The 17983-nt window shown below is 35.4% G+C and overlaps 2 protein-coding genes across 2 annotated transcripts; both read right to left on the bottom strand.

The window, feature by feature from the left end:
- Nucleotides 1–878: 878 nt before the first annotated feature.
- LOC145213734 (intelectin-1-like) lies at nt 879–3271 on the bottom strand. The gene is made up of 4 exons (XM_080082119.1): nt 2630–3271; nt 2170–2522; nt 1699–1959; nt 879–1403 (listed from the first exon to the last, which is right to left on the bottom strand). Exons 1-4 carry the CDS (start codon nt 2682–2684, stop codon nt 1173–1175), a joined length of 900 nt encoding a protein of 299 aa, XP_079938245.1. The 5' UTR covers nt 2685–3271; the 3' UTR covers nt 879–1172.
- A 723-nt stretch (nt 3272–3994) lies between these two features.
- LOC145213732 (palmitoyltransferase ZDHHC17-like) lies at nt 3995–17295 on the bottom strand. The gene is made up of 13 exons (XM_080082118.1): nt 17011–17295; nt 16425–16574; nt 15864–15983; nt 15400–15567; nt 12458–12620; nt 10690–10821; nt 9745–9884; nt 9013–9241; nt 7984–8046; nt 7699–7876; nt 7134–7288; nt 6604–6704; nt 3995–6202 (listed from the first exon to the last, which is right to left on the bottom strand). Exons 1-13 carry the CDS (start codon nt 17034–17036, stop codon nt 6055–6057), a joined length of 1773 nt encoding a protein of 590 aa, XP_079938244.1. The 5' UTR covers nt 17037–17295; the 3' UTR covers nt 3995–6054.
- Between the last annotated feature and the right edge of the window lie 688 nt (nt 17296–17983).

Below are 17983 nucleotides of genomic sequence, written 5' to 3'. Positions count from 1 at the left end.
CTTTGGTTTGGCAACAGTTTTCTACAAAAAATGTAGAAAGTTGTAGTTTTGTGTTATTGGTGTTGCCCGTTTTTAAAACCGGTTTTTCATTGTTTCAAGATTTGACAACTGCGTTTTGATAGTCCAAACATTTCAGCAACCAAATGTTGCGGATTATACTTACCAAATACTCTGATCATTTTAATTTTATCTTTTATTGGTCACACATGCCAGTTACTTGGTCTTGCAATTTTAAATAAGCTCATTTTCCTAAAACCAAATGCAACAACACAGATGAGGCAGTTACTCTTTTTTAACGGTAAACTGCCGTAACCTAACCAATGCACAGAGGTTGTCAGTAGGTTGTTTACACAAAGTAAAAACACATGTACGTCAAGATCAACGAAAGACCGAGAACGCACTCCACAACATGGTACACACGATGCTTATAAGTTATAAATGCCACACTGTCCCTACAAATGCGATGGTTCTCAAACTTTTTATATTAAAGTACTGGAATGTTTTTCCGCGACAAGCTTTGCGGGTAAACATAACAAAAGTTGTACAAAGAAAGTTTATTTTTAACTCCGTTGTGGTGGATGGAGATGCTTTTCATTAACAAACAAAAAATAAGCTCTACACCTTTTCCATGCATACCAGTATTTTGCTATGAAGTCCTAAAACACCAGGGAATGTTTGCACTTTGAAATATTTTGCGCCACATTTGGAAATCTCTCGCACGTCATGGCACGCAGTTTGAGAATCACTGCTATAATGGCATCGCGTTTTGGAAAACGTTGTTTTTAACAACAGAACTTTACAAGCCAGAGGTACCACCATAACATGTCTCAAACACTGAACATATCTTCAAAGCAATAGCATCGTCCTTTATTACTCATTCTATGCATGTGCATGTGCATGAAACATAGGTCAACGCCAAATAAGTTTAATGGAACTTAGTAAGACAAACAACAATTGCGAAATGACATTTGCATTTTATTTAGGCTATGTACATTTATAGACACTTCTTAAAGGTTAATTTTAGCCCAGTTTATTATTACTAACTTAAATTACGACAATGTTGTTACCGACAAGATTCTTTTTTAAATCAAGCCTTGATTGCAGAATTTTAATGTATATTTTATTCCATGCCATGGAGATTAGGTTGATTAAATGCAAAAGCGACTTTATCTTTAACGATAAAACAACAAAAACGTGGTTTCGATCAAATATTTATCGACACTCCAAGTAGTATGAGTTCCATAACCATTGTAAGTCCATCCAGCAAAGTCCCCGCAGTATTTGGCATTGTAATTGTACCCGGTCGAACCAAAGCAAGCAAATTGGGCGTTGCTGAAAGATTCGCTTATTTTCACACCAGGACACATAGCGAAAACATCATGTTGACTGCTCAGAGCACGAAACTGGAAATGATAAAACAATTTTGATGGTACACAACGTTTAGAAAACTAAAATGATAAGTTAATTAAATTATTTTAAAAACAGGCGAAGTATTGAGAAAAAAAAACTTTTAATAATCCGCCTGTGGGTTAGAGATGCTTTGAAGGCGTTCAATTATTTATTAATATTTCGTCGTCGTATGTAGTTGGGGGGATATAAATTGTTTGTTTATTTATCTTTGGTAGGTTGGAGGATGAAGTAATATCATATAACAGTACTACGCCTGTGTTATCTTGGTATCTAACTACAATGTCTTACTTGAATATATCCTGGGGTCAGGTACTGCTTTGTGGTTGGACCAAAATGGCTGACCAAATCACCACCACTTCCTTCATCAAACACAACAGGTATTTGTGGACCGTTGTCGGCTGGCCAGGAGTATTGCCTTGATACAATAGGTAAAAAATGCTTGTACAAACTGTACAAGTTGCCGTTGAAATAATCAAAAAAGTCTGTCTCGGTTCTATATCTCATGTATGAAGCCTGTCTCCAGTTGTCGAGTGGTGTGTCATTGGGAACCTGGTGGTAAAATATACATTTATATGCTGTTTACCACACTGTGTGGTTTCAGTCGTGCGTATATTTCATTTTATCTTGCTTTGAAGGTTCGTTTTACTTGATATATCGAGTAAAACCAAAAAAAATGGTATACCAAGGAAATAACGTAGAAGTCGTTTGTATTGCGACGTTAGTAAAAAAGAAAATATAATTTTATGTCACAACTAATACCTGCCAAATCATTAGATTCTTTGCTTTTATGTCAAAGTAGCCAGGACTCTTAAAATCATCAGCCGTTGCCGAAATTACATTTCCAAATGTGTTTTGATTCATCCAGTTTTCAGCTCGAGGTTGTAAAGACGATGACCCTTGCTCACTTGACCATCTGTCACCTTTTGTACATCTTCCGTTATCTTGGGCGTTGTTTTCATGCACTGAAGCAATCAAGGTCCAACCTCCCATGTTTGTCAGCATATCACAATAGGTTTGATATTGGAAACCATGGGAGTCTTCCAGTATGTAGATCCCACTAGGAGGACGGGTCAAAGAGTTGTCTAGAACATCTTTGCAGGAACTGTTGCGTGCTAAAAAATAATTGTCTTTTTACTTACTAACATAAAAAAATGTTAAAATCAGCATTGTCCAATTAAAAAAAAACAGGATTTAGGGACAAAAGAAACGTTATAGTTACCTGCCGTAACAGCAACAGCCAGGAACATGACGATCATGCAAATTTTCTTAATCATTTTGCCGCTGGCCTGTTTTCTGTGGTTATGAAATGTACAAAGTAAGCTTAAGTATTTATAGGCTAGTCGGTGCGAGCGCGGAAAGTTACCCGTGTCTGTGTAACAATCACTGCATTGTTTTTCAACTGGTATACTTTACCCCCACCAACCCTTTACGACTACATGATAGCCTATCGGCACTGGCGTCTGTTATATGAGTAATTTACCCGAAACTCTTGTGAATATTGCGGGGCGACGTTTGGTTTGGCCTGTCATAAATCAGGTTCCCATTGTTTTAAGTTCTTTTCCACGACTGATGTCCGTATTTCCAACAAAACACACTTAATATATTGCTACACAATACATAAAAGTGCGCGGTACGATGGGTACGGTCAACAAATCAAGTGACAATAAATTACTGCAAGGGATTAAACAAACATCGGTTAAGCACAGAAATTCTACGAATGCTGTGTTGGTATGGGAACCACACAAACAATCGAATCCACATCAACCCTGCGCCGAAAAAACATCAGGTTTTAGTGCCCGTTACTGCATTGCAAACAACAGTGCTGCATTGGTGCCGTTTTAAGGTTAAAGTGATGTCCAAGGTTTGTGCCTCTAACTAAACCAACCAGAATACAAGACTATGAGAGAACACATCGCAACACATTTAATTGGTTCGTTAGAGGATTTAAGTTTATTTGATCGGACATGCGACACGCATGAGATCACACAAAAACACGTGACAACACTACGACGTAACTGCACTGCGAGTCACAAACTTGATAGGCCTCAAGTTAAACAATCTGAAATGGGGCTGAAAATCGAGAGGCCAATAAACATGTACAACGCTTAGGTCAATCCTATGTAGTTTAAACAGTCAATAAAATCTCCTCTTACCAAGCACTTAACATAGAAACACTAAGCCGTGAATCTAAAATAAACATTAATTTCCTGCTAATTAAAAACATTCTGGCTAAGTCACCAAACCCACAACTTTAGGCTATTTGTTTTTTCTTAGATCGATACACATTGGCCACGTGTTTTAACCAACCAACATGAAAAATCGTACTGGTTCAACCCAGGGGTCTTCGTAAACTGTGTTGAAACCATACATACTTGAATAACAAATCATACATACTGTAATAAATATAAACCCTGACTTAAACGACAACAGTCCTAAACGAAAGCATTTGTGCAATTTCGCATGTTGGGGAATTCCCCAAATCCAGGTGCCGAGCTATTTTGGAATTTCCCCGTTTAAGCGAATATTGTTCCACAGACAAGTTCATTACTGAATCGGTAAGCTTACAGAACACACAGTTGGCACAGACGTTTGAACAAAAATCATATACTTGTTGGTTTGTGCCGTTTTATCACATAATTTACGCAACACTTACAAAATACACAGAACAGAGTTTGATACACAAAAAAATTGGTATGCCATGCATGGGTCGTTGTGGGCTAAAATCTATACAATTTGTTCTGCTAAAAACACAGTAATATCGCATTTGATAGGTTCGCCAAAAATAATTTTATTCGGAGTGTAGTTATTTTTTATCTGACATACATGATCAAAACACCTAAAGAGGGTTGCTAAATGAGCTTAGTACAGTATTTTGTGTTGCTTTTTCTTACATAATGGTTCGTGAAAGCAAGTATGTTCAAACGTTTATGCAGATTTGGCACACAGGTTTACTATAGTTTGCAAATGTTAGTATTTTTTTTACCCATTAGCCACTTTCAAGAACAAATTTTAGCCCCACGATTATTCAACAAAATTTCTCGCTAACTCAATACAAAGCCTAAATTACTTGTTAGTGTTACCAATAGGTCGTAAGCGGGCTCAAGTGATCTTGCATAAGCAATACGGTTTAAATCAGAGAAACTGATTTCCATGGTAGCTGCTGGTTATACAAAGATGGTTCAAAAAACCGTTTGTTTGTTTTTCAAATTGAGCTTAAAAAGTCAGCCATCAATATTAACGATTGAAAGTTGCGTTTGATTTTGTTAATATTAAGTTTTGATCCAAGTTACGGGCGGTTATGTTTTGTTGTGTACGGCCACAATGTACACAATCCTATACTTAGTGCAATATACAGGAGTTATTTAATGGTGTGTAACTACAATATGGGCTAGGACATAAGGAAAATTAAAATCAGTATTGCCACAAACTATAATATTTGGCAAATTTACTATTTTGTTTGAACATAAATTTACACAAAAATATAGGGCAAAAGGTAACTAGTTGTTTTGTAGTTGGACTCGACTTTCTAGCCATTTTGGTCTGCTAATAGTAGTGTATTACATGTAAAGTATTTTCACTACTTTTTAAAGCATATTATTTGACAATTAAATCCAAATACCTAAAAAAGATAGCTACCAAAATCTCTTAACAGTTAAGCATTTAAAACATAAGTTTAGTGAGGGACGGAAAAAATTGTAACATAAATACAAGAATTAAAGAAAAAAAGTCTAAATCGTGACATACGCAATCTTTGAACTAAGGCGAAAAAATGTTGACTAAACAAAAACAAAATGATGCAATAAAATTTCAGAGATCACTGTACCATTAGGTCCTTATATATTTTTTAAATGACTATATTTTACTATTTTAGGAAACTGACTAAATACACCTACACTAGTAAAAGTAGAAAATATTTGATTAACAGAAATCTGGCGATAATAATCTTTCATTGATTTAATGATATTAGCAGGGGATGATAAAAAATGTCTAGTACGACCATAAAACTATTGTGTTTTTTTCTCCCTAACGGCTATTGATTGTTTGAAATAAATCTGTACAGATGGCAATACAATTGGAGATATGTGAGACAACAGTTTTAAAAGAGGTAAAGTGAGTGACTGTATTCCCTATCAGATATTGTGGATTTTACTTTCACTTTTAACACAAGTTACAAAATCCAAACTACCCCAAAATTGGGCAGATTTTTATACCTTTAAACTAGTTTAATAAGAAATATATATGTGTCAGTAATTCGAAATCACAAACTAACTATAATCTATCATTGCAAACAGTGTAAAATATGTAAAAGCATAGAGCCAATAAATGATAAGCTGCAAACAGTGCACACTGTTTCGACCTGTAAGGTCTCATCAGTGCAGCTGGTGACGAGAGATCGGCCGCATTGGCTAGTGTAGCCATTCAACGGCACTCCAGTTTGTTGGGAGCACAGGGTACAACCCCATGCATCACCTAGTCTGTGCGATGAATGGTTATAGGTCGAAACAGTGTGCACTGTCTGCAGCTTATCAGTGTAACATAATTGTCTGACTATCAATCAGTGGACCGTAGAAACCGGATCTCTGACGATCTGATAGAAAAAATACACAGATAGGCCCATAGAAGCTATGCTGCGTCACGATGACGTCACACATTCTCGTGGACTTTGTGCACAGTGACGTCAGCAAACTCTTTACCAAACTCCATGCGCGTTTTCCAGTCGATATTAACGGGATGTAAAATACCGAAACAAGTGCATTGGAAGAAGTCAGCCATGTTGTTGATAAAGCCGCGACTGCGAAATACAGAAATAGATTATGCACTTGGAGATACGAAGATGCTTCGCGCAGTCAACCATAGTCTGACTGTGAACTATCTTAACAAAAAAATTATTTTGTAAACAAACATACAAGGCTTTTAAGGAAATTCTGAGATCCACTGCATAAAGCTCGTTGAAAATTGGTTAGTAGACAAAAATGTACTTGGCGAAATATTTTGTTAATTGGGGCAAAATGACTTAAAAACAGAAGGCCCAATATAAGGCTTCATGGTACATTATAACAAATTGCTTTTAATTTATACAGCATATGTCAACACAAGGCTGGTAATGGCATCCTTAGGAAAAAGCGTGGGCCTTTTATCATAAATATGTTAGAAATCATTGCAATGTGCCCCAAGAGATAAACAATAAATTACTCAAAAGGGCTTTTCTCCAGATGTCCATGTTGTGAAGTATGAAAATGATGATACCTTCCCGCATTCATTCGCTCGTTTGTTGTCACACCCAACCAGGCGATCTGCAAGCACAGGAATTTGAAACAAGTTATTCTTTTTGTCAAGAAGCAGAAAATATTTTAAAATTTAGTGTTATATTTTTACATCACATGTTAATCAATTTTTTTTTTCGCCAAAAACGTCAAAAACTATACCCCCAAACCGTATCAATTTAGTCACTTGAGAAAAAACTACCATTAAGAATTCCCTTGAATGAACTAGATAGCTCACTGAGTATTTGTGAATGTACAGGCAATCGTGCTACACAAAAAACGGCTTTCTATACATTTGTTTTATAAACTATGTAGATTTTAGCATATACCTTCATAAAGTTGTATCTGGGGTTACAGGTTGTGCATCTTTAACTTTAATTGGAATATGCAGCACAGAAAGGGTAAAGATCTAGGGGTTGTCGAGAATAATATATGTTACATGAAAAGCTATATATATACCTGATACATTTGACATGTGAGTAGCACGCAGACCCAGAGCAGATGGAAAAGAACATTTACAAATATCCACATTACCCAAGGAGAGCATTGAACCACATGCCATAAACGTTCCATACCCACCAGGTCATCTGTTGATCGACAACCATGCTCCCAATCTATAATCAAAAATTTTATTTGTTACTTGTCATTTTATTGCATAATGTAAAGACCAAATAAAAGGATAGAATAAGAGTTTATGTTATGATATTGGCATAAAATCATGTACTTACAATAAAATAGGATAATAACCAAAAATATAGGCAAGAATATGAATGAAATATGGCAACATTTTAATATTAAAATACCATCTATTTTGAAACATAAGTTTTGTAAAATTGATAAACAGATAAATTGTCCACATGAGGTTTGATTCCATTCCACACATAAACTAAGTTGAAAATGATACCCCCTCCAACAAATATCAAACCCATAATCTACCACATGACTGTATTACGCTAATTGAAAACCATTTTTTGCTTAACAAAATCACACACATGTAAATAGATAAAATTACGTTCACACTTACACAAAAACACTGCATACACATTCCATGAGAGCATTCCCAATAGAAAACAAAGATAGGCAATGAAATAAAGGTGGTTGCCTGCACCAACAGCATTAAACACCCAAGGACAGTAGTGATCAAACTTTGCAATACATTTGTTTGTTACAGCGCAGTGTTTCGACCGAAGAGGCTTGGCAATCTACAAGTAAAACACCAGTTTTACGATCCAAAACAGCAATGCATTTAAATAACTGCATCGGCAAAATATGACAGGTTAAAAATGTTAGTAAAAAACAATTAACTTACCATACAGGTACTACATATGTTGTCCATTTTTAAACCTTCTGTTTCTGCTAAATGAACTATCATCTGCAAATAAAAATGTCCATTTAAAGCATTTTCGTGTGTTGGGTATTATAGTTTTTGGTGGCAACCTTGATAGTTTATTTTTCTTCTCCAAGGTATCTTTTACTGAATACATATTTGACTGTTCATAAGGTGTGCAGTGTTAAAGGGAATCAAGTAAATATGTGCATGTATAAATTTATATGTTTGGCAACAACAGCCCTTCAGCGCCATAAATGCAATGCACGTGTTGGCAAAACTTGAACACATTACACATATAAATAATTTATCAAATTTTCTGCAGCTTGAAAGTGTCTGTAGATTATAGCAGTGGTTTCCACTCGTTCTTAGCCTACAGCTCACACAACTAAACATACAAATTCACTGTATGCTAAACTAACAAGTTTTCTAAGGTGGAAAGAAAAAGAATACTTTGGTTATCTACTTTTTAAAAAATGTTTTTAGCGCAGTGCTTCTCACATGTTCCCAGTTTTTACCTCCCGAAATAACCAAAATGTGAAGAATGGATTTTCTTTTAGGGCAGACAGTCTTCCAGGCATATTTTTAGCGTGGCAATGACTCTGTATCAGGTTAAACTAGAAAGGTGACTTTCGTACATAATTGCAATTTATATGTACTACATCCTGTTTTAAGGTTATCCATATACAACATTTGTCACACATATATTGAATACATATTTGTTACCTAACTTAATCAATACACTGTACTCCAGTGATAACTAAATTTATGTCATCTACACCAGTGGTCGGCAACTGCCAGTCCGCGAGGAGTTGGTTACTGGGCCGTATAATTTTTCAGGTTAGATGCTATAAAACATTTTGACCATGTATCCCGGGGATGATTGATAAACTGATTCAAATGCTTTCATTGCTGAACATTTGCGTTTTTTTGAAGACCGGTCCGCGATAAAATTTCACTTTCAACAATGGTCGGCAGTGCAAAAAAGTTTTTTACACTAATAAAACTTACCCTTTTCTTTTGATCTTCCTGCACTGATATAATACCAGGATCAGTGGACAAGGCTTTGTAAAAGAAATACCACATGGCTGGTGTAAAGGTCAGAAAGAAGAACTTCCCTAATATTGAGTACACAAATGGCCAGAAGTAAAAGAATGACGTGACATAGACCCAGAACTTTGTAGCCAGCGATATTGCAAGGGGAAGCATATGGGAAATTTCATTGTGTGTGATAACCAGTCTGTAGAAAAAGAGGAACTAACCATTATCTGTGTTACCCTTAGAAAAGTAATAAGTAGTTTACTGTAAATAAGGTAGTTTGCAGTATACCAAGTCCTGTAGAATACACATTTTGGTTATACAGCACTTTCATCTCCTAATTTGGTTCGTTTGCTACTGATGACAGAAACTAATATTGGTTTTAACTTTACTTATTCCTTTAATTTTTGTTAAAATTGTTACAATACTAAGTAAAATACACTTTTATAATTGATTATATTTGTCAAAACTGTCAATGCGTATTAAAGAAGCTCAGGAAATAGGTTGTCGGGTGTGTCTGACAAACCACGGAAAAGCATAATAATTAATAATACTATGAATAGAGTATAACTGTCTTGGCAACCAGTGCACATCTGTTGCCAAGCAGCAAAATATCCTTAGAAGATAATTTTGTTAATTTATTATTCAGTTGTTAATTTAATTAGTATTTTTTACTGAATGTAAACTATTTAGCTTTTTACTTACACAGAAACTCCATACACAATAAGATAGCAAATGACGAATAAAGCTGCTTTGATCAACCACGATGGTGTGGAAAGTTCAAATATAAAACCTATGGCAAACATGACAAAGAATGCAAGTCCAATCATAAATCTTTCACGAACCTAAAAACAAAAATATGAAATTTAGTTTTTATGTGCATGAATTTGTTTAGAAACACAAGGAGCTATAGCAACACAGGAGGTTAATTACAAAAATGTGCAAAAGTTTTGTTTCATCATAAATGTGCAAAGATCACAAATGCAGTATATGGTTTAAATCAGGCGTGTGCAACCCACGGCCCGCGGGCCACAATCCGGCCTGCCAAGCCGTTTAGTGTGGCCCTCAACAACACTCTGATTCAGAGCAAGTAAAAATGAACATTTTGACAAAAAATCCACGCTAGTTTTCAGAATTTCCTAAGTTGCTATACGTAACAAGAATAAGCTAAACCAGCGCATGGAACTTAATTCACCCAGACCTATGGTCTTGTTGTGTATCTATACCAAATGTGACGTAATATAACTCTTTGTCTAGTAAACAATTACTTTGTTGTAAAAGGCAGTGTTGCGACGAAACTTACTTGTACCTAACATTTTAAAGTTGATTTTAAACGCAAAATAAAATAAAACGCAGGGGTGTAGAAATAAAATCGACATGATATTATAATGCAAGCCACACCAACAGGAGGGGGAAAAACAGGTAACTACGGCACATGAAAAATATTGTGTGGCCCTCGCTTGATGTCCGAAATTGGTTATATGGCCAACCGACGAAAAAGGTTGCACACCCCTGGTTTAAATGCAATCAAAGGCAAGACTTCTGACAAAAGAAACCAAACAAAAAATTAAACCACAAAAATAAACAAACATGTTTCAGAAAGTACTTTTGCGATAATTATCAACTTTCAGCAAAGAGCAATAGACTTACTGTTTTATTGGCAATAGTTTTTTGGATGTAAGAGTTTCCAGCATCTAAACCTTTCTCTTTACGTAGCAGTTGTAATCTGGAGGATATCCAAACATTTTTCTTAACACGAGCAATGTCCAAAGGAGTTTCACCCTAAACAAGGAAAAATACATTTAAAACATACAGTAATCCTCGGTTAACACAGTCATTGTTTAAATACGTACAATAGATTAGCTAGCGAAAAATTACTTTTTTTGCATTAGGAGCTTTTTTTATTAAACCCATAGGGTTTAAGGAAAACACATTTTGATTGTATCTTAAAATTTGTGTAAACAATTAGGACTGTGGTAATGGACTAATACATGAAAGTCACAAATTATTGGATAGTTTTGTTTGTAAATGAACTTAGAGCAGGTTTGCTATCTTGTGGTTTAAAACCGAATGAATGCAAATATTAGCATAGAGTTCTCCTGAGGTTATTTTGCTGAGTCATGCCACATTGTGTGCTCAAATGCAATGTAATAACCAATGTCACAGAGGTGAAAGAATCATATACCCATGCTCAGCAAAAAAAAACCTACTTCATAATAACATGTTATTAGACAGTTTTGTTTTAAAACAAAAAAACATGCTATCCTATCTTTTATTTGTAAATCCGCAAAGTGTAAATATTAACATAGCCTTGGAACACTATATACGGATCTGTTCATAAGTTTAATGGTGAAAATAACGGCCCAAATAGACGTAAAAAGCGACATGCTTTATTGTCACTGATGATGGCATGAGCATTTGCCGAAACGTTTGAACAATAAAGCATGTCGCTTTTTACGTCTATTTGGGCTGTTATTTTCACCATTAACATAGCCTTCTCAAGAGTTTTTGCCGAGTCAAGGGACATTGTGTTTAAAACCACAAGAGTAGCATATCAGCCATTACAAAGGGTATTACTGGGGTCAAATATTAAGTTTATAGGTGTGCATAGAACATGACACTGCCTAACTGCCAAAATTTGTCAAGTGCAAAATTGTCTAATGCATAACACTGTAGAAGAAAAGCTATGACTGGCAATTAAGCCAAACGCAAACATGTTGTGATAATCACAGGTCCAAACTTCCGTGAGCTACTTGTTAACACAACACAACTCGCACCTAGAATTTATCGCCATTCAGCACAGCAAAATAACATTGATTGCAAGGAAATTGAAAAGCATTGTCTAGCATTACAGTAATTTCCCACAACACAGCATTAGAGGAAAAACTGGGTATTGCCCTCCCATAGGAATAAAACAGCAGTGGTGTTGATGGTTTGATCAATAAACAACAAGACAAACTGTCATCATCAGTCAAGCACTTTTGTTTTCTTGTGTTTGGGCCCTGATTTATTACAACAAGTTATAACATAAACAACCCAGATGGTGTTTGGAGTATAAATATCCTTGTAGTGTAAACAGTATATTCAATCATTGTGGGGTTTATGGATTTTGAAGTGTGAAACAAACAAATGATTTCAAGTTTATGACCATGTTTGACCACTTTGTGAGTAGCAGTTTTTATCCAGTAAAATGGGACGTAACAGGCATCAAGTTTTCTATAAGCTTTTACCACATGAATAAACACAAAACAAGGTTTCCACACTTAAACCTATAGACAGCGTTTGATTGATATGATGAGCAAGTTACACAGCATGCTCAATCATGTCATGATGTAGTAATGATTGTTTTTGCTGTTTTATGCCTGAGGCACTTTCTGATCTAGAAACCAAATACCAGTGACTACTGTAGCAAACTTACGCGATTATTCTTGGCATCAAGATCAGCTCCAGCTTGCACCAACAACATAATCACATTTGTGTTTTGAGCAAGACAGGCCCAATGTAATGGAGTGTTGTGCTGTGATAAATCTTTCATATTCACGCCAGCATATAGGGATAGTAAGGTTCTTGTAGGATCAACACTGCAAGAAACAAAATAAATTGTACTCGATTTACAGCCTTACAAATTTGGCGTTGACTTTACATACACACAATGGTTAAAAACAAATAATACACTATACCTAACATGAGCAAATAAATATATGAAAACAGAAAGGTATTATTTGACTTATACATGACACTGCCCTAAACAGGTTAAATTATTTTATATTACTTATCACAAATTAGGGTCGACCAATTTGTAGGACTTTGTAAGCAAAAATGAAGTTGTGATGTTCTTTTAAAGATTATAATACTCTTCTCTGCATTTAAGCACATCGCTTGATAGACAATGAACTTAACACAGAACATTTAGCATAAATTATTGAACAAAGCAAACTAGCTTCTGTTCTTTAAAAGGACCAGCTGTATTGATTTGAGAACCTATTTTTAACTGTTAAAAGCACTAAAGGCCAAAAGGATCAACATAATGTTTTTAAGGCCAATACAGATACTGGTTATAATCCAATAATTATTGACAGTTAATTAGAGTGATAACTGATATTTAAAACCTGTATTTTATTTGTGATAAAGAACCTACATTTATACCTTTACAACAGCAAAAAAATTCCAACATTGATTCAAATAAGTTTACTGTGGGACAGAGTACCAAATAATTCATGCTTTGCTATACTTATAAACGAACAAAATTGTGCAAAATAAAACTATTGAAAGTCATTTCATAGGACCAAATCCTTTGACATCTATTTGCCCTAAACTGATCGGTAACTGGGCAATGCTTAGAGAGACACAGTTGTGTCAAGCAAAAGTAATGTAGTTACAAATGTGCAGTTTAACAGCAGTCTGATGACAAAAAGGCTGATACCTATAATCCAGTGGTGGCCAAACTACGACCCGTGGGTCGCATCCAGCCCCCAGTCCTGTTTCATCCGGCCCGCCAAACACCTTGTCTGGTTTTTTTCCAAGCACCATATTTACCACTGTGAACAAGCAGTGCAACAGCGCTGGCTGCTACTAGCAGTAGCTTGTGGCAAGCGTTGTTATTTTTAGAATAAATGCCCTTGCAGCGTTATTTTTAGAACAGTCTGCCAACCATGACGTAAGTAGTTAACATAGCCTGTATGTGCTCTTTTTCAGTTACGACAAATTTTACGCAAATCTCATTTAATCCGGCCCTCCAGTGGCAAGACAGTTGCAAATTTGGCCCTCTGGTGAAAAAGTTTGGCCACCCCTGCTATAATCGGTCTATCCCTAGTCAAAACTTAGCACAATAGTGGCAAACATCGCTCTTGGAGCAACTGTACTCAAGTAAATCAAGCAAAGTTTTTGCCAACTTAAAACAAACCGATTTTATGCAAAAAAAATGTAAAACTAGAAGGGTGGCTTAGCACATATATATTGCCCTTGCATATACACTATAACCTATTTTAAAACATTGATATATTTCCTATGCTTATTTTACATTGGGTCCCATACCATCTACTGTCTTTTATAACCTTAGTTGTTTCTGCAAGCAGAAACTCATGGGTCCCCACACATGTAAAGTTGTAAATAATGCATTTCAAGAGATAACCATGTGAACGTTTAGTGTTGTAAGGTAAAACGCAGTGATCGGCACTGGGCTTAAATAATAATACTATGTAGAGTACAAACCATATAAATTTAGATTCACCCCAGATATTGTTTGAGGTATGTCCTATTTAACGTTCCTTTTCAAAGAAACGAAGGAGTAAGTAGTGGCATAATGGGGCAAAACAAAAAATAAATAGCAAATTCTACAAGCTGTCCGGTTTTCATTCAATTCGAACATTGTGAAAAGGTTCACCTATTTTAGGAATTAGTTGGTTAAGTTGTGGTGCTACAGGGCAAAACATAACATTTGAGGACTTATGTTTAATAAACTTTTTCAAAAGTTCATTTATTTTAGGGGGCTAGTTGAGTAAATGTTGGGGCTACAAGGTAAAACACATCAATTGAAACCTACAAATAGCATAGTCCACATATATACTACCCAAATTTTATCCAATCCTGACACTGTTTAAAAAAACTGACCCATTTTAGGGGGCTAGTAGGGTAACTAATGGGGTCCAACACACAAACTAAAAAATAGGAAACCTCAATGACTCAATCAATAGTACTGCAAAATTTCAGCCAAATCCGCCAACGTTTAAAATGTTGACCACTAGAGGTGTTTTGAGCAACAACCGGTAATGTTTCTGACGTCATAGGGCCGTCATTGGGCAACAACCCCCTAACTGCCATGGCACAAAACGTTCACCAAGCAATCCACAAAGTCACAAACGAGTAACATACAACTGCTTGCCCTTGTAACACTATTGAGCAACAGAAATCTTTCGTTTGTGGTGTCCAGTAACATACAAATATGTTTTACACTTTGGGGGCTTGTGGGGTAAATGTTAGGGCTACAGGGTTGAACACAACAATCGACAACTATAAATGGCATACTCTACAAGCTATCCAAATTTCAGCCAATTCTGACACTGTTTACAAACTCACCCATTTTAGGGGGCTAGCGGGGTAAATACTGGGGTTATCAACAAAAACAAAGTGGGATGCACATCTACATAACTATATCTACCATCTGTGTAAATTTCATCCAAATCCATCAAACATTTGATGGAAAAACGAGTCGGACAAACTTTGGGAAGAAAAAAAAAGAAGAAAAAACAAACAATTTGAGTAAAATCAATATATATGTGTCCCCTTCAGGGAAGGGGACCCATAATTATAGTCATGTTGAAATCAATAAAGTATAATAAAACTACAGAGACTTCTTTTTACCCATATGTTCTCCATGTTGCCCACATAAGGGGTGTTTTCCCATTTGCATCGTACAAGTCTGGGTCGCTACCTTTTGCAATTAAATATGACACAATAGTTGTATGACCACATTGCACAGCAACGTGTATTGCGGCACAACCCTCCGCATCACGGACCCCAGCATCAGCTCTGCAAACAAGAGCATGTGTAATCAATAATAGTGGCATCTCCTATTGGGGTCAATTTAATTACACAGGATCAAATAATTTTAGACAAATTTAATTAGGGTACATATAGTAGTAAAAATACATCATGAGACCAAAATGAAAATTTGCTGTGACAAATACTACACAAATTGTTTCCCTGTTCGTTCTCATAAAATTAAACACTAGTTTATGCATTTATGCCTGTATTGGCCTCATTTCACAATTTTTCAATAGAAGGTAACAGTTCACTTAAGGTTGAATTAAAGGTTTGTCACTTACCCAGATTTAAGAAGCAATACAACCATGGACAAATGACCTTCCCTGATTGCCCAATGTAAAGGTGTAGCCATTAAATCACCTCCGAGAACATCAACTACGGCTCCCATTGAAATGTAATATCTAAAAAAGTCATAAAAAAAAAACAATTTCAAAACGCAGTCATGTAAGATTAATGGTAACTGTATTCAGAAAGTATAGCTTAACATAGATCCATGGAATATTTAAAGTATATTACCATGCCCTCTCTGAAAAAATAACTAAACAGAACTAAACTGGTGTTTTGTTACAAAAGGTGAACAACATCTACACTCCTTATTTACACCCCTCTTGATACCTTATTAAAAAGGTGTTGTGACCCACAGATTTTTCTGAAATGGCTTTCTAATTAGCTTAAGCCATAGCCATATAAATGCTTTTGGCACCAACAAAAGTTTAGTTAAAACAATAGTAATGTTTACAAGCCACCAATGCCACAACTTAACTTAATGTACTATTCATTTGTCACAGTGTTGTAAGAAGTCAATCACAGTTTAATCTTTTTGAGACAAGTGTGTAACCCACCTAGCTATCTCCACTCTGTTGTTGATAGCAGCCCAATGCAGAAGAGTGATGTTGTCTGCATCAGGGGTTCTTACATCATATCCATTTTCAACTAGTTCTTTACATCGAGAGTATACTCCATATTGAGTAGCCTTCACTATATCCCACCCACTGAAAAAGTTATGTCAAATAAATTTAAAACCAATGCCCCCATTGTATGATAATTTAAAACAAAACAAATTTTATTTTAGTTGTTTAAAATCTAAGTACACATATAAACTACTGGCTAAACAGAATCAACTGTTGGCAAATATATATATGTATAAAATCGGTTTTTGGATTCTGCTGAACCTGTACATAAGGAACAGTTATCCTAGCTAAAACTCTTGTTTGCGGTTGGATTTTAAGTTAAACACTTTTTTATTAAGCACTGAACTCCATGTACAGTTTTGGTAAATGAGTTCAGTGAATATTTTAGAGTTAAAACTAGTGATGCACCGAACCTGCCTAAAAAGGTTCGGGCCGAAACCGAATATTCGGCCATTTTTTACACTACAAAGGATTTACCTTTAACGATTTAAAATACAAATATCGTTTGACTATTTACCTGTGATCATCTTGTGTAGTAGTCATTGTTGTCGACTATAACCTGTGACAAACTTTTTATATACAACAAAACTTTTTGTATACACCGCAAACAATTGTATACACAACTTCTATAAGCTCCAAAAGTGGTGGATTCAACTCAAACACACATGGTGAAAATTTATTTACACCTATAACCGGTTTGTTAAATAGTATGCTTTTTTATTTGATCCATATATTTCAATTGACATCATAGTTTATAATTTTTTTCATGAGCAAAACCGCCCTCGTTTTACAAATCTGTACATTAATTTACTGTACTGAAATGCAGCTCGTACGTTTGCGCATGCGTTTTATACAGACATTATATGTTTAACTGACTAGAACTCAAACTCCACTTTGTAATTAACGTATAAATCTCGAAATTTGCATGACAATGCCAACAAAACTTCATTCTCATGAAACAGATGACTACTTTGAATACACCCATGTGGTTCCATTTATCATCCAAGTGTTACGTAAAAGGCTTTCTTGACGTAAAATGTTGTGGCGTCATTTGCGAATACGTTTTTGTGCCATTTGAAATTGCAATTCGTTTCTTGTTTTTATTTAATAAAAAAATGAGACATACTGTTTTTGTCAACCGCACAAAGCACTTTTTTGAAATTTATTTCATAACTCAACACAACTGATTAATAAGTTATAACAGTGCACTGAACGATTTTTTTCCTTAAGTGTGATGGTCAGGTCACAAGCTACTTTTCAGTCAGCTGCTCACAGTTCTCGAGGAAAAACTTGGCTGTGCACTACACTAACTTTAAGAACGAGAAGACTGGTTTATTGAGCTAAGCACGTGATATGTTGCACTTCACAAAAAAAGTACGTCACTTTTTACAACATTTTCAAGAAAATGCTAAAACAAAGTTGAGTAAAACGACAAAAACAATTTGATCAACACTCTATACTCACGCATTACGTTGCTCTAATGCTAATTA

The sequence above is a fragment of the Phallusia mammillata genome, chromosome 2 (genome assembly GCF_965637545.1).
Source record: "Phallusia mammillata chromosome 2, kaPhaMamm4.hap1.1, whole genome shotgun sequence".
Classification (NCBI taxonomy): Eukaryota; Metazoa; Chordata; class Ascidiacea; order Phlebobranchia; family Ascidiidae; genus Phallusia; species Phallusia mammillata.
The sequence above is the reverse complement of the archived record's forward strand: the minus strand, read 5'-3'. Positions and strand labels throughout refer to the sequence as shown.